Below are 21882 nucleotides of genomic sequence, written 5' to 3' on the forward strand. Positions count from 1 at the left end.
CTCATGTTTAGTTTAATACCGATACAAATGGTTACATATGGAACTATTTATAGATATGTCTATATACATGGATTAGTACACTCATGTATATTTCTTTTCTCTGTCAGCTGAAAGAACCCAGAAGCACTGAAACCCCAGTAGCAGCAAGCATACCTAGTGCCCAGATCTTTGTCTCTCATACCATTCTCCAACAAAAGGTACCAGAGCCCCTTGGAGAAATGGCTGATTCTAGGCCTGGGGCAGGAAATATACAAGATAAATAAGGAGATACTCACACACAGACACACACGAAACAAAAACTGAGCCCCATGAAAATGGGGGTATGTCAAAGGGACACAGGAGGCAACTGAAAGAGCTCCCAATGGCCAAAGCTAGAACAATTGGCGCAACAAAAAAAGTAGTATATTGGATACTAATATTTCAAAGAATAAAATAAGTATCTGTAGTCCATATCGACAGACATACATTACTGAACAAATAAGTGTGAGAGAAGTAAAAAATCTCCTGAACAGAAGAAATCCAAAATCAATGTAGATAACTTCACTCTCAAGCAGGTGAAACATAACTCCCCACTCCTTGAGTGTGAGTTGTACATAGGACTTCCTTCAGAAAAGTACCGTATGGAAAAGAGGGAAAAAGATTAACTTCGGTGGGGAAACCCGATAAACACTAACCTCAACCGGATGATCAAGGTCAACACCAACAGAGGTAAGTCATGTTGACATGTGATGTGACATGATGATGATTGCACTTTACCTTTTTCGGTCTTCTTCTTCAAAACCCATAAGCCCAGTCTAATCATGAGAAAAACATCAGACAAATCTAAACTAAGGGATGTTCTACAACTCCTCAAAATTTTATAAGTTATCAAAAACAAGAAAAATCTGAGAAACTGTCACAGCCAAGAGGAGCCTCAGAATACCTGGTGACTAAATGTAGCGTCCTGGATGGAGTCCTGGAACAGAAAGAGGACGTTAGGGCAAAACTGAGGAAATCTGAGTAAGGTATGGACTTTAGTTATTAACAGCATATCCATATTGGTTCATTAATTATAACAAATACTAATGGAAGATGTTCATAATAGGGGAAACTGGGTATAGGGTGTATGGGAACTCTCTGTGTTATCTTTGAAATTTCTCTGTAAATCTAAGACTGTCCTAAAATATAAAGCCTATTAAAATAAAATGTGTTTTAAAAATGGAATGCTATCTTCCTCCCCAGATCCTCTACCTCATGCAAAGTTGGGCGGGATGGAGTGGGGAAGATTTGCAGAGCGCAGAGCTAGCTGTCCCCGAGGAATAAATGGAACTTTGGGTCACCAGGCGGGTCTGAAAACCCCAGTCAGGATGCAGCCCCTTCCCCTCGGGCAGGTCTGATGTGCATTCGGACCTAAGGACACACTCTCCACAAGTGATGGGCCACTGAGGTCTGAGGTGCACAGTGCCAGACCTGGCAGCTTTGGGCTGGGCTCTTCCTCACCTGGCCTCCTGGAGCCCTTGGCTCTAACCCCTGAACTCCCCAGCTCTGCTGGCGGTTGCCTAGGGGAATGAAAGACTCCCCACCCCGCCCGGCAAAGCCTGGTCCTGGGAGAAACAAGGGGAGGGTTGAGCTCAGAGGTTAGGGGCCCGTGTTGAAAAAGAGGGAAGAGTGGGGCATTTTCTGTGTCCCCAGTTGGGAGGAAGTGCTCTTCACTCTCTCTGTGGCACATTCAGAGGGAGGGAGCTGAGTAGCCAGCGTTTCAGACGCTGAGCGGAAAAGCGTTGGGATTTGCAAGTGTTATAGCGGGGTCTGGGCTGGGAGAGTAGGGTTGGCGGTGCGGGCAGTTGCAGATTTAGCACCAAGCTTAGGAATATCCAAGGAACTTGAGGATACCCCCACGTTTTTGTAGCCAGGAAGCTACTATAACTTTAAACCCGGAGGCACGTGCTGCCAGCGAGTGGTTTTGGCGAGGTGGCCAGTGCGCTCTGGAAAGCTGAGGGCTGGCAGGAGATGGGGCTCGCTGGAGAGAGGAAAGAGGAGAGCCAGAACCCCACAGCCTACAGGGAGGTGCCACAGGGAGGGGTGGAAACAGCCTGGAACTGGCGTTTCCACCCCCAGTGAGTGCCCAAATGCCGGGGTGAGGTGTCAGAGCGAAGCCATCGGTCTCTGTTCTGGCTGCGCCCTGCCCTCTCCAGCTTTACGCACGGGCTTGTCTTGTCTGCTGGCCCCTTGAGGAGGGCAGGGGAACTCCAGCAGCCTCTCCTGAGGACAGATCTTTTCCCATAGCTACAGGGCTTTACACCAGGGGCTCCCAAGGACAGAAGAAGCCAGCGGTCAGGGCTCTACAACAGGGCCAGGGACAAGCAGGAATGGCCATGGGCAGACTGGAGAGGGGCGCACAGGCTGGCTGGCGGGTGGCAAGACCTCTGAGTTAATGTATAATTGAGAGCAGATGGCAGGGGCTGGCAGCAGCCTGGGGCCTGGGCCCAGTGAATGAGGGGCAATTAGCCCCAAGCCCGGGGTTGGGGTGGGGGGTGGGTTGAGAAAGTCAGACAGTGAAGGCAGATATTTGCTCCTCAAACAGTCTGGTGCGTTGGGCAGAGAGCTGAGTGGCTGAGCCTCTGGGCTGGCTAGGCCCCCCTGCCACGGCCCTTCCTCTCTTTTCCCTCCCCCCATCACCTCTGGGTCGAAAGCCTCTGTTTGTTCAGACCCAAGAGTGTGTTGTAAAGGCGGGGGGAGAAGGTAGTTTATGGGGGAAATCGCTGCCACCACCATCTGCCAGGTCTTGTCCCTTCTCCCCCTGACACCCCTATCTCCACCCTCGCACAGCTGTCTATGGGAATAGTGGGTCTGGACATGGAACCTTTGGCCCCCAGATGCAGGGGCAAATCAAGAGGAAGGGATGAGGCAGGAAAGGAGGACTAAGATTAGAGCTACCACATGCCTTCCTTGGGAACTCCTCTCACCCAGGCATGGCTGAGTAGAGGGACCAGCAGTCCCAGATGCCCTGGGAGTGAATGGCCTCTACAGCCACTAGAGCGTGTGCTGTCCTGCCCCTGGTGCTGAAACCGCCTGCTGCAGTCTCCCCTGTCCCCGAGGGCTCCAGGCTAGTCTGAGGATGCTGCAGGAGGCTGGAAGAGAAGGGCAGTACATGTCAGGGTAAGGTAGGAAACCCACTTCTGTGATATATTTGGCCCTGCTTTGAGAATAAGAGTTCCCAATCCTAGGATCAAGCTGAACATACAACATCAACACCCCTGCCCCCCAAAGCAAAGCATTTACCATTGAAACCTATTCTTCCCCGCTCTGGGTCTAGTGTTAGAGCACCACACCCTGCTTACTTTCAGCCTGACTTCTGAGAGGGTTTCACAGACTCCAAGGTATGCGATGGACCCAAAGAGCTTTCCATGCCGGCTCCTTCACAAGGGGTCTGCCCGAGACCGTGGTGGCAACAAAGCTTCCATGCGCTGGGGGCTTTGTTTCCCTTCCAGCTACCCCCCCAACCTGAACAACAATCCAGATAACCTGTGGTATTCTCTGTGGGAACAGGAGTGTCATTCATAACTCAGAGTCTAAAAGCTCCAAATCCCTCGTAGAATGGAGCCTGATAAATCGAGAAATGGATAAGCACCCCACCTGCAACCTAACTCCCTTCAGAGGCTCATTCCCTCCATCGCTCCTGTTGTCAGTGTTCTAAAGTCCAGGATCCCCCAGTTTCCAGGCAAGAACTCATCCTGGGCGTCACCTCAGTCAAGGAGCCAATTGAAGGATTGGTGAGGACACTCTTGGGAAGAACTGGTGCTATGTGATACTCTCTCTATGCACACCGCATCCTCTCAGAGATCCATGAGCCAACTTGGCCGGTATTTAGGTGTTGGTCTATATACCCATTGACCTTTTATAGCAATACACATAGGACCCAGGAGTTGACCCAGAAGTGCATTCTGGCTGGGAAGCTGTGTCTGTGGTTCTGGAATTCATGTTTGGGCTTCTGTGCCTTCAAAGCCTTGGGCACACAGTCTGAGATTGCCCAGCCACCTTATCCCCCGTTCCCTTCAGGAGTACTGGCCCCCGCGTGGGTGTGCTCAGGAGCCAGGGGGCCTGCGTGAGACGGGCTCTGTACCTGCTTCGGGGTGGCAGGCAGGCGCAAGGTGGGCTCTGAGGACTTGCGGTGGAAGGACACAGTGGGTCACTGGCTGTGGCTGGCCCTGCTCAGGGCCAGTGTCGCCAGCCCCATGCACACCTCCCTCCTCCTCCTCTCCTCTGCTCATGGCCTGTGACATCACTGGCTGCTCCCAGAAGGCTGCCCTCTGCTCCTGAGCACGGGCTTTCTGTGGCTTGGACCCCCTGGCAGGACTGAAGCAGGAGCAGAGTGGAGGCTGTTAGCAGGACCAGACCACCACTATCCCTGGAGCCTGCAGGGGTCTCAGGAGCCCAGGTCAGGAGACTGAGACCCCCCCCGCCCACCAAACAGGTAGCTCACCGCAGGCTCATTGTCTGCTCTGCCTCTCATGCTGGTTCCATGTCTTTGTGTGGCCAAGCCAACCTCTCTCGTCCTTTGTCTTTGCAGTCACCACCCTCCTGCCCCTTCAGCCCCCTCTCCTGCTCTCCCATCTTGTGAGGACCAGTTTTTTCATCAGACAAGTTAATATGAATGTTGGAAATGTGTGGTGCGGTGACCGGGGATGGCTTTCTGTTTTGAGCTGGGGTGATTTTAGGTTTGGAGATGATTTCGGTTTGGATATTGAACCTGAGACCCCACAGCTCCTCTGAGCTCTGATCACTCAGGGCGGGGGACACAGTCCTATCAAGGATTCAGGGTTTGGTTGATTTTCTGAGCTTCCACCTGCCCCCGCTATCCTGGCATAGCCTTTACATCCCCAGATTGACTTTCCTCTCTCTGTTGCTTTGGAGGCAGCAGGGGAGGAGGCAGAGAAAGAGAGCCTCAGGATTAGAAGCTGGAAATTGCAGCTTCTGAGGAGGGACTGGCTTCTAAACCTCCTTGAGCTTTACTCCCTGGCTGGCCCCTGATTTGTGGGAACCCCAATCTCTGCCTCAGTTTTCTTTTTGGAGAAACCTCTGCCTTCCTTCCTGACTTTCTGGAAAGCTGAGAGCATGCAGGGGAATGTGTCTCTGTCTAGAGAGGAGTGAGTAAAAGCTGATTTATCTCCTGAAATTCACCAAGTTGCTCTGGCTGCCATAGTCTTTGTGAGTTCATTGTTGTTTCCCCAGCGCTAGTCCCCTCTCCCTGGTTGCACTGTAATCTCTCCGAGGGCAAAAACCTTGTCCCTATTCTTTTTACTCCCTTCATCTTGAACAACCAGCTATGTGCTCATGATTAATACCTTATTCAGTAAATAATTGCAGATTAGTTAACTGAGCCAAGATGGCATGGTTATTACAGGAAAGTTCTATGCATTAGCTATTCTCTGGGGGTGACCTCCAGCCCTGCCAGGGGTCCAGGCATGAAAGGAGGCGGCTTCAACTCCCATTACTAGCAGATAAAAGCAAGACGGACATGGTGGCCCACGACCTGTGTCCTGGGCTGCCAAGAGACTCTCTCGTGCTCACATTGGCTTCTATACAGGTCAGAGACAGCTCTCTCCTGCTTCTCCCTCTCTCCCTTAGACATGCCTTCGGTAAACGGTAGTTGCAAGAATGAGTGTCTGGTCCCAGAGACTTGGTCTCTGAAAGTATGAGATCTAGACCTCTCCAGAGTTAAGAGGGAGCTGCAACCCCAGCGGGTTAGAAGCTGTCAAGAGAGGTGTCTTCCGGGAGAAACCAGGACTTCAGGCTTGTTCATCTCTCGTTCCAGGGGGTGGGACCCAAGCCTCAATGCCTGGGGGTAGAGCTGAGCCCTGGTGTTTCCCCAGACCTTCTTGGAGAGTATCAAAAACTGGAGCAAGACCCTCCCATGAGGTGCTCTGATGGAAGCTTTCTGGCTGGTGGTTTGGAGAACATAATGTCAGGACCTGCATGAGAGTAAAGGCAGAGCCTTGAACCTGGTCCCCAGCCTCAGACCAGGGCGATGGAGATCTTTGGTCCCTGGTGCCCTCTCTGGCTGGGCATAGCATCCTGAGCTTAGGAGGCAGGACTTGGTCCCAAGTGTATCACCTGGTGGCTGATAAGGCTTTTGAGGGGTCAGAGGCGACAGTGGTCCATTTGGAAAAGGGAAAGCATCATCCATTTTTACCTGACCTCTTGTATGGAACATGTGAGAAAGAGAGCCCTCCCACCCTCCCAGGCCCTTATCAGGACATCCAGAAAGATCCAGTCTTCTGCTGGCTCTGTGATGTTTTAATTCAAAGGTTTAGTAAAGAGAAATTGAATTTTCGTGGCCAATCTACTGGCAAACTTTAGAAACTTTATCCTCTATCACAAAACACCCCAAGGCCATTCTAAGCAAGAGATTCCACCCAAAGAACCCTCGATTATTGCAGGTCCAGCCTCAAGAACCAAAAAGGAGCTCCCAGGAGGAACTCCCCTCCCCAGTTTTCCCAGTTCCTGCCCTTCTGTGAGGAGGCTCAGTCTGGAGCATGCTGCGGGATGGTAAGATGCCCAGGAGAAGTGGGAAGAACAGGGTAGCATAGGAGGGCGGGAATGGCTCCGGGCTCTGCTTCCATCCACGTGGTTTCATGTGCCCTCAGCCAGCGTCCTGGGGGGAGCTCGTTCCAGTCACTCTCTCCCCGCTCCACCCTGCTTCCCTTAGATAATGAGAGCCAGCGCTTGTGGCCGAGGAGCAAAGACTCACCCATGAGCCAGCTCCCAAAGAAAGTGGCATGTTTGGGGGACCCTGGGAGCAGAAGGGGAGCAGTCCCCTGGAGAGAGGATTTTCTCTATGGTGGGGAGCCAGGCTAGCGGGGCCTGAGTAACCCTCTCCCAGGAGGGTCTTCCATGCTGCAGCTGGGCTGGGGAGAGGGGAGACTTCCGGTACGATGCCTCCTTCTCCTGCCCAGGGATCAGCAGTGTGAATCAGCTGGGGGGGCTCTTTGTGAATGGTCGGCCTCTGCCCCTGGATACCCGGCAGCAGATCGTGCGGCTGGCCGTCAGCGGGATGCGGCCCTGTGACATCTCACGGAGCCTTAAGGTAGTGTGCTGGGACCTTCACCCAGTGATGGGCACGAGAAGCAGGGAGAAGCGGCCCCTCTAAGGCAAGTCTGGGGCTGTTGCAGACTCAGAGGGCCTTTGGGGCTTGGGCTGCTTCCTTGAGGGCTGAGATAGGGAGCTTCAGGGTTCCAAAGGTGAGGCTAGACTCGACTCTGGGGCCTGATTCAGTCAGTCTCACTTTGCCTTGTAGCTTCCTTCTGTCCCAGGGACACTCACCCTCCGTCCATCATGCCTCACCTGTCCCTGCTTCTCACCTGACCCAGGTATCTAACGGTTGTGTGAGCAAGATCCTAGGGCGTTACTACCGCACAGGTGTCTTGGAGCCCAAGGGGATTGGGGGAAGCAAGCCGCGCCTGGCCACACCACCTGTGGTGGCTCGAATCGCCCAGCTGAAGGGTGAGTGCCCGGCCCTCTTCGCCTGGGAGATCCAACGCCAGCTCTGTGCCGAAGGGCTTTGCACCCAGGACAAGACTCCCAGTGTAAGTGCCCTCCCCTCCCCAGAACCGGAACTGCGGCTGCCAGACTGGTTGTCTGGGGAGGGAGAAGAAGATCCCTTCTTACTTGGCAGTGGGGCCTCCCAGGCTGGGGGGCGAGGCTCCTGGGCTCTCTTCTGACCCAGAAGTTTCTCTTCTGAAAAGCGGTGGTGGTGAGACAGGTGAGAAGAAGAAAGCGTGGGGCTGAAAGGAGGCTGCCCTTGGGAACGATGTGTGGGCCGGGACAGAGGAGAGAAAGGATACTGGGGAAACATCCTCCGGATGCAACCTGGGCTGGGCACCGTTTCCCCACTCATCACCCCACATCCTCAGGTCTCCTCCATCAACCGAGTCCTGCGGGCGATACAGGAGGACCAGAGATTCCCCGGGGCACAGCTCAGGTTGCCAGGTGGGTCTTGGAGCTGCCTCCAGGGGTGTTCAGAGCCAAACCTAAGCATTTTACAGTTCTCAGATTCCTTTCTTGTTCTTTCTTGGATCACCCTCACAACAAGACAATAAAGGGGGCCTCACAGGGGGTCTTATTCTCTCCCAGCAGGAGAAAATGGAGGCTCAGAGGAAGGGAAGTAACTTACCCAAGGTCACCAGCTAGTTGTTGGCAGGTCCTGGAACAGAGCCCAGCTCCCTAGGTCTCTAATTTCACAGGATCTGCCGAGAAGGAGCCGGGACTCGGCCTTCCACACCCTCCCCCTGCCTTGTTCACAGTTCCTCAGAGCATTTTTGAGGTGCTGTGGGGTCAGGCAAGCCTGGCCCATCCTTGCGGCTGTCTCCCCCCACATGCTAAGCATGCTCCCACCACGGCTTCGAACCCTCCCACCCAGTGCCCCTGCGGCGACCCCCGAGTAACTGGACGCCCCAGCGGTGCGGCTCTGCTCTCACCCTGCACTGTGCCCTGCCTACAGCACCAGGGACGCGGGGACTCCATTCGACCAGAGGAATCACCATCACAGACCCGCACCAGCCACTGTCTCCCTTTGCAGCTGTTTTGGCTCCAGTTCCTCCAACGCCTCCTATTGGCTCCGAGGCGCCCCGGGGTCCCCACCCAGGGACAGTCCACCGGAATCGGACGATCTTCTCCCCAGGCCAAGCTGAGGCGCTGGAGAAAGGTGCCAGAGCTGGGGCGGACGGTGGGCCACGGAGGCAACGGCCCGGAGGCCTGCGGGCCAAGGCTGAGAGCTGGAGGCTGTGGATGGCCCTGCGTCGGGGAGTAGGGCAGTTCAGGGGTGGCACAGGCGGGGAGTGGGGCCTTGCTCCTCTCCCCGCGCCCTTGCTGTGTGAGCCTCCATCTCTGCAGAGTTCCAGCGTGGGCAGTACCCTGACTCAGTGGCCCGTGGGAAGCTGGCTGCTGCCACCTCTCTGCCTGAAGACACGGTGAGGGTGAGTGAGCTCTGCCACACAGCGTGCACAAACCGCAAGGACAGAGCGTCCGGGCCGGGAAGCTTCGGCTTCCGGTGAGGTAGAGAAGGCGGCCAGAGGCGGAGACCGGCTTGTTCGGAGCAGGAATGAGGCAGGCGCCTCCTTGTTGCACTTCTGCTGAGCTTGCTCCTCCAGTCCCCGCTCCACGCCTTAGCACTGAGGGAGGGGACAGAGAGCCCAGGACAGAGCAGGAAGGGAGGACGTCAGGGCTGAGGAAGGGTCTGCACTCTGAGTCCAGGTCAGGAACACGTGGTGAGAGCAGTGGGTGCTGGGCCTTGGAGCGCACAGCCAGCTGCATCGTTTCTGCCCTCCTCAGATCTGGTTTTCCAACCGAAGAGCCAAATGGCGCCGACAAGAGAAGCTCAAGGGGGAAATGCGGTTTCCAGGTGATTTCTCTGCCCATCCATCCACTCACCTACCCTTCTTTCCTCCCTTCCTTACTTCCCATCCATCCATTCCTCCATCCACCAATCCATGCAACCAGCAAACATTTACTCGGCACCTCCCATGCACCAGACTCTGTTAGATGCTGGACATACACAATCCCCGCTCTTCAGGGCTGCACTGGCCCCAGTTTACCATCCCTGGGATTTAATCCTTCCTCCCCAGTCTCCCAAGACCCCGCCTTGGGAAGGAGGGCAGTTTGGGGCTGTAGCATCCATCTCCTCCCCCCACCCCCCAGAAGTCACTGCCTTTCCTAGAACCTCCCTGCCTCTCACCTCCACTCCCTGCTCCCCAGACCCCTGTTCCTCCCTCTGGTGCGTCCACCCTTACCTTGTAGGTGCTTCCCGGGACCTGACTGTACCAAGTGCCTCCCCAGGGACCATCTCTGCACAGGTATCCAGGAAGAGGGGGAAGCGTGTGAACTGGCAGAACTGAAGGGGTCATTGCTTGTCCCATCCCCAGTGGGTGCCTGAGCTAGAATGCATGACTCCCCTGGGCCCTCACAGTACAGTTTCCAGAAAGTGCCATCCTCAGAGTTTACCATGTGAATGGCTCCCTCTGAAGTTGTTCAGAACACAGCCCTGGGGGTGGGGTGGGGTCGTGCAGCCCTGGGGTCCCAGTCATGCTAAACAGGAGGCATCCCTGGCAGCTGAGGGTTTCCTCTTGCTTTTTCTAGCAATCCCCCTGCAGTGTGTCCACAGCAGTCCTACCTGCCCTGGAACCCTTGGCTCCCTCCAGCTATCCGCGGTTCTGGGGGACAGCATCAGACAGATGTCTGAGTGACACTCCGCCACAAGCCTGTCTGAAGCCCTGCTGGGGTAAGAATCCAGGCCAGGCCTCACTCCTGCAGGGTGTAGGGAAGGCTAACTGACTCCTTGACCCACCGGAGGGCATGGATCCCCAGTTGGGGTCATCAAAGGAACCTCAATACAGCTTTCCTCATTCTTTGCATGGCCCATAAAGCTGGGGAGACTAGTACCCCTGAGTCTATACTATCTTTGACGGCCATACAGGCAAAGGGGCTGGGATGGAGATTCAAGTGTGCATATCCAGTGTAGAGAACCAATGTCCGCCCCTCTCCCCATCAGTGACTTTGAGGGGTGGGGTGGCAGCAGCAAGCCCAAGCTCACCCTCTCTTCATCCCTACAGGCTACTTGTCCCCCACAGCCGAGCTCCCTGGATCCACTCCTGCTTTGCCAACCTTGCCCTTCCTTCCTCTGCCCCCATCGCCAGTCTTGGTACCCATCAGGTCTTGCTCTGGCCTGGCTCCCCACTTCGAGGCCTGGGATGAGGGAGGCGGTCCAGAGTGGAAAGGAGATGGGATGGGGAGGATCTGATACCACCTGCCCAAGCAGAGCATTGCTCCTTCCTCCTTCCTGTGTGTCCTCCTCATCTGTGGACCTTGCCCTTCTTATGTGTCACCTGATTGCAGAAGCCATGCCCACCCACTTCTCACACTGGCCTTAAGACGCTTCCAGTTGGCAGTGATAAAAACATCTTTGAAATTAGCAGTAGTTCTGTTGTCCATCATGTTTTTCTCATGAGCACTCATAATCCCACCCCTATATTTAACAATTATAAAGTTTGCCATTGGGCTTCCCTGGTGGTGTAGTGGTTAAGAATCGGCCTGCCAATGCAGGGGACATAGGTTCGAGCCCTGGTCCAGGAAGATCCCACATGCCGCGGAGTAACTAAGCCCATGCACCACAACTACTGAGCCTGTGCTCTAGAGCCCGCGAGCCACAACTACTGAGCCTGAGTGCCACAACTACTGAAGCCCACGCACCTAGAGCCTGTGCTCCGCAACAAGAGAAGCCACCGCAATGAGAAGCCCGCGCACCGCAACGAAGAGTAGCCCCCGCTCGCTGCAACTAGAGAAAGCCCGCGCGCAGCAATGAAGACCCAGCACAGCCAAAAAAAAAAAAAAAGTTTGCCATCTATCTATCTATCTATGTAATTTAGTTATCTATGTAACTATCTAGCTATCATCTAATGTATTTATGTGTCTATACAACTAGGTATCTGGCTATTATCTATCTAATCTATGTGTATATATATCTACATATGTATGTAGATATGTATCTATCTTGGTGTTTGGGTGCTCATATACCCACATGTATGCACATATAACACATACACACACTGATAGTACCTCGTGGCACATCACCCCTGAGTCCTTCAGCATGCATCTCCAAAAAATAAGGGAAATTTTCTTACATAACCACAACACCATGACCACATCTAAGAAAATGTATAATAATTTCTTAATCTAAGAAGAGAGACATGAACTCCTTAATTGCATATGTATTTTTTTTTTTGCACAACAGCACACAGAGTAGAAATGACCCTTTTAAAATTCTGCTCATCCCTTTATATGTACTCCTGGGGCATGTTTGCTTGCTTCTTCTTGGCTGTAAGTTCCAACTCATCTCAATTTTGTCTCCCTGCAGAGAAATCTCTAGGCTCCTCCTGGGAAGCCTTGGGATGTAGGGAAAGAGAGGGCTATGGGGGGAAAGGGGGAAAGAGGAGATATTTGGAATGGGGGATGGGCTCATCCCTCCAAATTCTTTCCTTTTTGAAGAGCAGGCGATGGAATGATGATGGTGCAAAGCAGCGTAGGGGGGGACTGGGGGCATGTTTGTTTACTCTCATCTGTGACAGGTACAAGTGCAGAAGTTGTCCTTCAGGAAGTCTCTTTATCATCAAATACTCTAGAGCTGTGGGGCTCAGTAAATAGCCACCGACCACATGTGGCTATTAAAGTGTAATCAAAATGAAATAAAATGAATAATTCAGCTCCTCAGTCACACGAGCTCCAAATCAAATGCCCAGCAGTCACATGTGCCCAAGGTTTCTGTACTGGACAGTAAATTTTATAGAACATTTCCATCAGCACAGAAAGTTCTATGGGACAGCACAGCTCTAGAATGAAATTCCGAGGGTAATTTCCGAGTGCAGCCTGCCCTGCCCTGCCTTCTCTCCCATCAAGCTGGGGACCCTGCTGGACAGACAGCTCAGGGAAATGGATGAGGTTTTGCGGGGTGACAGCATTCACAGCACAGCTGAGAATATGCCCTTCACTTCCGCAACAAAACTAAGCTCAGCAGTGGAAGCAGCTGTCATCTGAGACTCCATGGCTGAGCCCCATTAGAGTGGAGGATGGATGACCACTTTCGGGGAGCAGGGCGTACCAATGTGTGTGTGTGTGTGTGTGTGTGTGTGTGTGTGTGTGTGTGTGTCTTCCCGGGCACATGCAATGCCCATGCATCTGAGTGTGTAGATGTATTTATGGAAAGCTGAGGAAGGGATTCTCCATTGTATTTCTTTTCATGGTCACTTTCTCTTAATGGCAAGTGATTCTGGTCTTCCATTTTATGATAGTGATCAAAATATCTCTTTTAAAATAAATGTACTTAAGAGTGTATGTCAAGAAAGACATTAATAGGGTAGATGGTAGGTAAATAAAAGCCAAAGTTATGAAGACAGTGCAAGAATGACAGTCATTTTGATGGAAAGAGCCTTGGACGTTAGGGTCTACTCTAATTGAAGAATTGAGTCAGAGCTCCCAGTCATGAGCAAATCACTTCAGCTCCCTGTAAACAGTGAGGTAGGCAGTGATGGGGAAAGTACCTGTTGTGTCCAACTGATTGGATCAAAGGTAATGATAAGGTGGGATGGTTGGTAAGCTTTGGAGGGAGGGTGGGCTATAGAGGCATAAGCTGTTATGACCACTAATAATCCTTCCTTTGTTCTAAGCCAAAAGAACATCTAGTCATATCTGGTTTCTGGATCCTTCAGGGCAAGGCTGGATCCTCATGGGATCACTGGGAAAAGTCTAGTGGCTCTGGAGGGGATGCAGAGAATCAATAGAAGAATAGGTTACGATTTGGTCTCCCCTCTTCTGGATAGAACTTGGAGTGACCGAGGTCTCAGTTGCCACCCACATCCACACCCCTACTCACAAGGCAGAGGCACACCAGGGTCTTGGGGGTGGCCTTTTGTGATGTATTGTTGCTCGAAACAGGTGTTTTGCTAAACTGGGTAGGAAAAGTTGTGTAACAGATATTCTTCTCATGGATCTTGACTCTGGGGTTCCTGTTCAGTTTAGTGTAGTAGTTTCTCCTGGCGGATTTGGATTTTGGTAGGTGGCATCCCACTGACCTGGGAGGCAAGTGGAAATAGAAACCTTCAGTCGGTCATTTGCTGATCTTTGGCTTTTAGGAAAAACCTGGTGAGATCCTGTGGGTAGAGAGGGAATAAAGTGATTTATTCCATTCTTGATGAGGGATCACAAGGACAGAGGTGAGGTTAGTTTATAGGAAAAGGCAGTAGAAGTGATTTTTAAAAATCCAATGAACGGTGCAAAATTGCATCAGGATTCACAGGGAGACTACAGTCTACAGGTTAGATTTACTAAGAATTCAAACTGGATCGGGGGAGACGTCTGATAGAGTGAGAGTGTGCTAGGTGCCAGGCTGTTTACTAAGCATTCACTATCATCAGCTCATGTAATACAATAATACCACGAGATAAACACTATATTCCCATTTTACCCACAAGAAGCAGACTTTGAGAGGTTCATTTGCCCAACATCAAACAACAGGTTTAACTGATAAACATCGAATTAGAACCCAGTTCTGAGTCCAGAAATGAGCTCTTAACCACTTTGATACACTCTCTACTAGAATGTTAGGCCTGGAAAGAGCCTGAGAAATTTAGTTGGATCCAAATACTTCATGGAATAGATAAGAAAACAGGCCCAGTGGGATTTCACTGTATTTTCCCCAGTTTGCCACAGTTAAAAGGTTTGTGTAGAAAACTGGTAGAAAATGAAGGCAAAGAGTGAATGTACACAGGGATCTCTATCTAGAGGCATATGGTCATTGAACCCTCACACCACTCTATGAAGTAGATATTATTCCCATTTTACAGCTAAGGAAACCAAGGCCTAGACATGTTAGAGCAATTTCCCTGGGGTTACAGAGCTAGTAAGGACCACACCTTGTTAGTTTTGGTTCCAGGTCTAATACAATATCAAAAGTTATCTCTTTCTGCAACATCCTCATGAGTTCCCAAACCAGGAAAGCGAGGTCAATTGTGAAGGGACAGGGCTAAGAGCACTGAGGTGCCCTGAAGAGTTGTGAACAGGGAATGATGGAATGGAGGCAGCATCTTAGGAAAGTGAACTTGGGGTGGAGAAGATATCGGGTGGGAATGGGCCTGGCAGCAGGGAGTGCTTCTGGGGAGCCCTTGTTGCAGTGTAGGCTCTTGGTGGAAAGCTTGGAACCACGCAGTGGTGACGGCAATGAAGAAGGAGCAAGCACTCAACAGGCACTGTTAAGGAAGTACCTGAGTTTTCAGGGTTTGGTGAAGGGAATGTAAGGGAGGAAGGAGAGATGGTGCTGGGGTCTTGAGCCTGAGAGTTTGCGAGGATGGCAGTGCCCTAGATGGCCGTGGGGTGGGCAGGAAGAGTCACCTTTGAAGGGGAGGGTGAGGAGGGTGATTTGGAGGGGATGGCATGATGAAGTCAAGTCAACTGTCAATCAGGAAGTTGGAAAGAGATAAGGTTAGACTTCAGGAGAAGGGTCAGGGCTGCAGATAAATATCTGGGTGCCATCAGCACCCCAAGGATCCAGGGGTATAGGGGTAGAAAGTGCATAGGGTGGAAAGAATACCCCCCAAAGTTACCCGTCTTCCCTACAAAGGGGGCAAAACTCCACATCTTAATGAAGAGAGAGCTACACAGGTACACCTCATCCTGTCCCCTGCAGGCTGGTTGGCAAGCACAAGTGTCAGCGTGACATCATAGTGAGAAACCTAGATCTGACTCCTCACTCCAGCAAGTCTAGATCTAGAAACCCTGAGAGAAAAGGCACAGATTCACAATAAATATGTGGAGTTGATCCAGCTGTCAGACAGAAGTCAGCCTGGGCTGCATTTTGGTCTAACTGCCACCTGCCTCCCCACTCTCCTCTCTTCTTCTCTTGCTGCTTAGCTCCTGCTCCCAGAGCCCCCCGTCCTTACACACTTTACCTTACCTAGAATTCCCAAATACACTCTTTGGTAATGTCTCTGCTGTCTGCCAACAGGGCGCCGCTTCGGTCAGATCGCATGTAGAAGCCATTGGGTGCCAGCACCGTGAGCAAGTTGCTGCCCTGAAGCTCTATACCGAAGTTGAGGGCAAACTTTCCCCAAGGGCGAAAAGTGCCAAAGGATGTTATTGACCAGAAGGATCCACCCTGTGCTGGGGAGGGAAGAGCTCAGGTTGGTGGGCCATTCTGGAGGAAAGTCTCCCTCAGTACAGCCTCTGAGGAGGCTCCCAGGAGGCACACCACCCCTCCTGGACCACCCTACACTGCCTGTGTTGGCAGGTCCCTCTCTAGAGGGCTTCTGTTCTGCCCGCCCCCACTCTGGGGGCCTTGAAGTGTGAAAGCAAACAGAAACTCTGCTTTTCCTTTTATATAAGTAGGCCCTGAGTGGCAGGCCCTGAAGTCTGAGTTGGGGCTAAGGCTGGGTTAGACCATGAACCCAGGGGTGAAGAAGAAGAGCTACTCACCCTGGAAGTGGTAGATGCCCTGGTGGCAGGGCAGCAGGTGAATGCAGTCGGGCTGATCCATATTGCACTGCAGGAGGTCGTGTTCTGACGAGGTGCCCACATACCCATACCGTCCCCTCAAGGCGAGGAAGGGGCGGTTGGCTAATCGAATCCCAAATTCCTCATTTGGGCCTGGAAGAAACAGGAAGAAGTTATCTGGATGGGCTGCCTCTAGGTGCTTCCCCAGATGGAAGCAGGAAGACAGGTACTGATGGCAGAAGGGTGTCATCAGTTATCTTAATATTTAGTGAACACCTACTATGTGCCAGGTCTCACGCTAGGTGCTTGTGAAATGTTTGTGAAAGCACTTAATACAGCATGGAGGCCAAGAAATTTTAATATTCTTCCTTCCTTTGAGATGTGTGAATCTATTTAATCCTCAGGATAATCCTGTGAGGCAGGCAGGTTGGCTGTCACCTCCACTGATGATGGAGACAATGAAACTGAGCCTCAGAGAAGTGGTTTGCCCAAGTGATGATGAAAAGTCAGTGATTCAGCAGATATACAGACCCAAATCTTCTGACCCCAACTCCAGTGGTCTTTCTATCATAACCCCTACTCCCTCTGAAAGCGTCTCTGACTTGGAATAAGCTGGCAAGGGCTGCTTCGCTCACCTGGAGTGGTGACACTGGCCATCAGCAGGCCATTGGCTGTGATGCCCAAGAAGTGTCCACTGGGAGACTGCAGGATGATCCTGCCACAATTCCAGTGCATACGAAAGAAGGTTTCAGACTCCAGCTGGTGCCCATCGGCCATCACTGTCTTATGGCGCCTCTGGAGAGAATATTGGGAATAGAGAGGGAAGCAAGGACCCAAAATCTCAGCTTTCTTCTCGATATTTTTATTCTTAGACCCTGTTTCCCACACCCCACCCTCTAGCTTTTTTTATTCTCCCAGGGTACGCTTATGCCTTCAGATGCTTTTTGGAAAACATGTTGTGACCTCAGCTCTCCCACTTCTCCAGTCTGTGCTGTATCCCAAATGGAGAGAAACGAACCTTGGCCCAGACTCCAAAATCATTTCAAAATGGATCATAGACATGAACGTGAAAGCTAAACTGTAACCACAGTTTAACTATAAACATCTAGAAGAAAACGTAGGAGAAATTCTTTGCAGCTTTGGGGTAGGCAAGGATTTCCTGGGGCAAGAAAAAAGCACTAACCATTTATAAAATGGAGAAATTGGACTTCATCAAAATTAAAAACTTGCTGCTCAAAGACACTATTAAGCAAATGAAAAGGTAAGCCACAGGTTGGGAGAAAACGTTTACAATACATAAATCTGGCAAAGGACTGATGTTGGAACACACAAAAACCCTTACAACTCAATAATAAGACAACCCAATAACAAATAAACTAAAGGTCTGAATAGACACCTCACAAAGAAGATATACAAGCGGCCAATAAGCACACAAAAAGATGCTTGGGAACTTCCCTGGTGGCGCAGTGGTTAAGAATCTGCCTGCAATGCAGGGGACATGGGTTCGAGCCCTGCTCCGGGAAGATCCCACGTGCCACGGAGCAACTAAGTCCGTGTGCCACAACTAGTGAGCCTGCGCTCTAGAGACGCGAGCCGCAACTACTGAGCCCGCGCACTGCAACGAAGAGTAGCCCCCGCTCACTGCAACTAGAAAAAAGACTGTACACAGCAACGAAAACCCAATGCAGCCAAAATTTAAAAATAATAATAAAATAAATTTAAATAAATAAGGGGCAGCCACCAAAAACACTGGAAAAAAAAAGAAAAGATGCTCGACATTTTTAATTATACGGGAAATGCAAATTAAAGCCACAATAAGATGGCATTACAGATTTAATTTTAGAGTGGCTAAAATTAAAAACACAGACAATACCTAGTATTGGAAAGGAAGTGGAGCAATTAGAACTCTCATACATTACTGGTGAGAATGTAAAATAGTACAATCACTTTAGAAAACTGCTTGACATTTTCTTAAGAAGTTAAACACACATTTATCATATGACCCAATAATTCCACTCTTACGTATTCGCCCAAGATAACTGAAAGCATAGGCCCACAAAAAAGGCTTGTACACGAATGTTCATAGCAACTTTGTTCATAATGGCCCAAACTGGAAACAACTCAAGTGTTCATCAGCAAGTGAAAGGATAAGCAAATTATGTTTGTGTTTATGAGTAGAGTTATGGAATACTACCCAGCAATAAAAAGGAACGAACTACTGATACATATGACATCATGGACAAATTTCAAAAACATCATGCTGAGTGAAAGAAGCATATATACTGTAATTACTGTATGATTCCATTTATATGAAATTCCAGAGTAAGCAAACCTAATCTATAGTGACAGAATATATACCGGTGGTAGTGGGGAGGGCAAGAGGGGAGGGGATATGACTGAAAAGGGGCAAGAGGGGATTTCTGTGGTAATAGAAATATTCTCTAACTTGTGATATGATTGTAGCATGATTGCATACATTTGTCAAAACTTATTGAATTGTACACTTAAAATGGGTGCATTTTATTGTATGTAAATAATGCCTCAATAAAGTTTAAGTTTTTTTTTTAAAGAGGCCCCATTGAATGAAAGTGGGCCCATTGGATGAAAATAAATGTTTATTGACAAGGACCTCCACACTTTACCTCACCATCTGATCATCTGCCTTAAAGAAGGAAAAAGTGTGTCTGGAGACGGAGAGCTCAGGCCTTAAGGGTTCTCTTACTCAGAAAGTCAAGGTCTCACCTGGGCTAGGTAGCAGCCATTGGCTGAACGAAGCTGCAAGGTGCGGCTCTTGTTGTCACATTCAAACTGGAACAAGGACATTGGGGTCACGTGCTCAGAGGCGGCACACACCTCCACGTCTGCGGAGGAAGAACACATCAGCAGAGGCCTGAGTCTGGCCTCAGCCTTAGTCTCAGCCCCTCCTCCACACCTCATGGCTGGTATTTCTTCTTCTTTCCCTCCTCAGCTTTCATCACCTTCAGTTGGACCATAGCGGCCTGGAGAAGACCCAGGCCACTTTCTCTCCAAGCCCATGCCCCTGGTTTAAAGCCCTTCTCCATGGCAGCAGAGATCCTCTTGGGACCTCGGGATCTTCCTTACCATTAGTTTCAAAAATCCTCACTGATTCCTAAACACACTTTCTTCTTTTCAGCAGCCAGCCCTCCCTCCCTCTACAGCCGTGTTGGGCCCAGCACTTGCCATAGACAACGGAGAGAAACTTCCGAGTCTTGGACCTGAGGCTGACCCAGGTAGGACAGTGCTGTAGGATGAGCCACTCCTCGCCCCCATGGGGATCGGAGCCCAGGCTCAGGAGCAGGCCTGTGCCCTGTGGATACAACATGCCTCCTTCTCCATCACTCAGCGCCACAAGCCCTCCAGGCCGCACTTGCATGTGGAAAGCTGTCTGTGTTGAGGGTTGGGAGACCAGCCGGTCTAAGTGGGACAAGAAGGTGTGTGCAGAGGTCTCCAGGTGGTAGCATCCATCTTGGAAATGCAACAGGAAGCCACATTCCTTCAGGCAGGGAACTGGTGCATCCACCCAGACTCGGCCCATGGTGGGGTCAGCCCGGGCATAGCAGTGGTTGAGGGGGCTGTAGAGGATCACGTGGACATGCAGGGCTGGCCGGGGGGTCCACATGTGGTAAGCTGAGAGGACCCAGGAGGTGCAGAAAACATCCTCGCCATCAGATTCCAGATAACGACCACTGATGATGCACTGGAGGGTCCATTTGCCACTGCGGTGGAAGTGGATTAGGAAGCATCCATGATGGCTTGTCCTTGGCCGGCCATAGCACAGAGAACCATCCGCCTCGCACAGAAGGTAGAAGCCCTGCAAGCTTCTTAGTCGTACCACAGCCTGTGTGTCATGCATATCGCTCACTAGGATCTCCCAGGTCTGGAGGCATTGGGAGGGAGAAGCAGCAAATCAGTACTGCCAAGAGACTAGACCGAGGAGCCCTTCAACTATCACCCCTGGCATCACTCCAGCGCCTTCATTGAGGACAACCACCTTCCCTCCACATTGGCCTCCTTGCTGTCCACTCTTCTACCCTCTCATCCAGTGGTAATCTAGAGATCTCAGGGCTCTGCCACCACTGGAGCCACAGGGCTTCTCAAGATCCCAAGAGACGCTCTAGATGCCCACTCCTCCAGACAATGGAGGGGAAAACTCCCTCTCTCTTCCTTGGTTGCTTCCTTAAATACCTAACTTTCCAATAAATGCTTTTGTTTAAGTCTTACTTCTCTCTTTCTCACTGTTGCCCCTGGACAGCACACTCAGCCAACACGTCCGCCCCGCAAAACCACCTCTCCACCATGGCAGGAGAAAAGAAAGACCTCTTACAGGCAGGCCCGGGCTCCGGGGATGAGGATGGGAGCACAGACATTCGAGATGGAATTCTCTGTTTCAGCTGTGATCAACCTTGTTATAAGCGAGAGGAACTTGCCACTGCCTTGCTCTATAGCACCATCCCGAGAGGTGCCTACATCACTCTCTAAAATGAAGACCAAATCTCTGAGGGCTTCTAGAGTACCCCAGTCTCAAACTATAACCGGAACATTGACTTTGCAGTAACTCCGCTGGTCCAACTTCCCAGACGCCCACAATTCTGCCTTCCAGCCTGGGCCCTCCACCTCTCCTTTCTGTGATAACACACCCACTGTGCTGGGATAGAGGGGAGGGAGCAGCCAGAGCAAGACAAGGTAGCAAAGCCAGGGCTGAGGCTTCACCTGATAGAATAGGTTTAGAGAGGGGGAGATGGAACAATGGAGACCTGTGAGCAAAAGCCTGGCTTGCCCTGACAATGGCAGAGGCTAGTAGAGTGATTAGGTTGAAAGTGTATCCACACCACACACGCACACACACATGCACGGCTTGGGAAAATTGGTTCCAGGGCAGGTTTGCTTTGTTACCTGTCTCCGGCCCAAACCCTTTGCAGTAGCAGTGACAGTATTCTTATATGTCTCAAAAGTGAGGTAGGATCCCGCCCAGCTGATGAGCCCAACCCTTAGGTCCTCGGCCTTGGGTTGTCTTGGCATCCACTCCACTTGATCCATGGGGCCGGCACCACAGGTGATGACTCAGTCTGGCCCAGCCTTCCCCCCAGTGGTGGGGTCCTACAGGCCACAGGGCCCCGAATCAGGCCCTTAGTGCCCACTGGAAGACATTCCCAGAGGGAACTTCCCAGGCAGAGGCTGGCCTGGGGCCCAGCACCTCTGTGACCCGGGAGCATTGTGACTGTGAGGGTTGCCTCTCATCCCACCATAGAGGAGGAAGGGCACTGGCTCAGCAACACCAATCCACAGCCCAGAGGAAGTGGGCCCAGGGCCACTGGCACTGGCCTCCCCACATCGCTCCAGGCATCGAGGTAACTAAGACTGGGAATCAGAACTTGCGCCTGGGCCAACCACCACCTGTGACTTCAGACAAGTCCCTCCTTCTCTTCACTTGTGCTCATTTTAATCATAGGATAGAAATCAACCTCTTTCCTCCCTAGGAAGTGGGCTCTGCCTGGCTCCCTTGGGGCTCAAGTGTTTTTAAGAGTTCAAGATACCTAAGAAAAATCTATTAACTTCTATGGCCCTTGGGAGGATGAGGCCAAAACACCTCAGAAGGTACTTTTCAGGGAGTGTGAGGAAACCCTAGATAACCAGCAAGGATCAGATTACTCATGCTAATCAGGAAAGGCTGGCTCAGGAGCAGGGTGAGGAGACTGGCCTTGGTGGGGGGACCACAGAGCACCCTCTTCGGTCCCCAGTTGCCCTGCTGGTGGGCAACCAGCCAGGGCTGCCCCTAAGGATATCAGTCCTTCCCTCCCCAAAGAGTCTCTGTTGTCCAATAGCCTCCAGGACCCACTGCCTACTTCTCTA

At 51.3% G+C, this 21882-nt stretch overlaps 2 protein-coding genes across 2 annotated transcripts; one reads left to right on the top strand and one right to left on the bottom strand.

The window, feature by feature from the left end:
• The first annotated feature begins 683 nt into the window (after positions 1–683).
• Positions 684–10728, top strand: PAX4 (paired box 4). Its single transcript, XM_028486254.1, is given in 13 exon segments — positions 684–708; positions 3078–3138; positions 4039–4130; positions 6936–7066; positions 7350–7565; positions 7893–7968; positions 8558–8683; positions 8872–8954; positions 9310–9379; positions 9775–9830; positions 10114–10272; positions 10605–10658; positions 10660–10728. Coding segments are annotated over 13 exon segments (1218 nt in total).
• A 2696-nt stretch (positions 10729–13424) lies between these two features.
• FSCN3 (fascin actin-bundling protein 3) lies at positions 13425–21170 on the bottom strand. The gene is made up of 7 exons (XM_007114170.1): positions 20926–21170; positions 19213–19909; positions 18754–18872; positions 16647–16806; positions 15994–16164; positions 15476–15681; positions 13425–13598 (listed from the first exon to the last, which is right to left on the bottom strand). Exons 1-6 carry the CDS (start codon positions 21067–21069, stop codon positions 15476–15478), a joined length of 1497 nt encoding a protein of 498 aa, XP_007114232.1. The 5' UTR covers positions 21070–21170; the 3' UTR covers positions 13425–13598.
• Between the last annotated feature and the right edge of the window lie 712 nt (positions 21171–21882).

Source organism: Physeter macrocephalus, unplaced genomic scaffold (assembly GCF_002837175.3).
Source record: "Physeter macrocephalus isolate SW-GA unplaced genomic scaffold, ASM283717v5 random_764, whole genome shotgun sequence".
In the NCBI taxonomy this organism is placed as follows: domain Eukaryota; kingdom Metazoa; phylum Chordata; class Mammalia; order Artiodactyla; family Physeteridae; genus Physeter; species Physeter macrocephalus.

Bases quoted from the DNA above. Each gene is read 5' to 3' on its own strand.
- FSCN3 (XM_007114170.1), bottom strand. From the start codon at position 21,069: ATGGATCAAGTGGAGTGGATGCCAAGACAACCCAAGGCCGAGGACCTA. The intron at 18,873-19,212 runs GCAAGTGCTGGG...CTTCCTCCGCAG, and splicing joins GTTTCTCTCCGTTGTCTATG to ACGTGGAGGTGTGTGCCGCC. The intron at 16,165-16,646 runs GTGAGCGAAGCA...TGTTTCTTCCAG, and splicing joins GGCCAGTGTCACCACTCCAG to GCCCAAATGAGGAATTTGGG.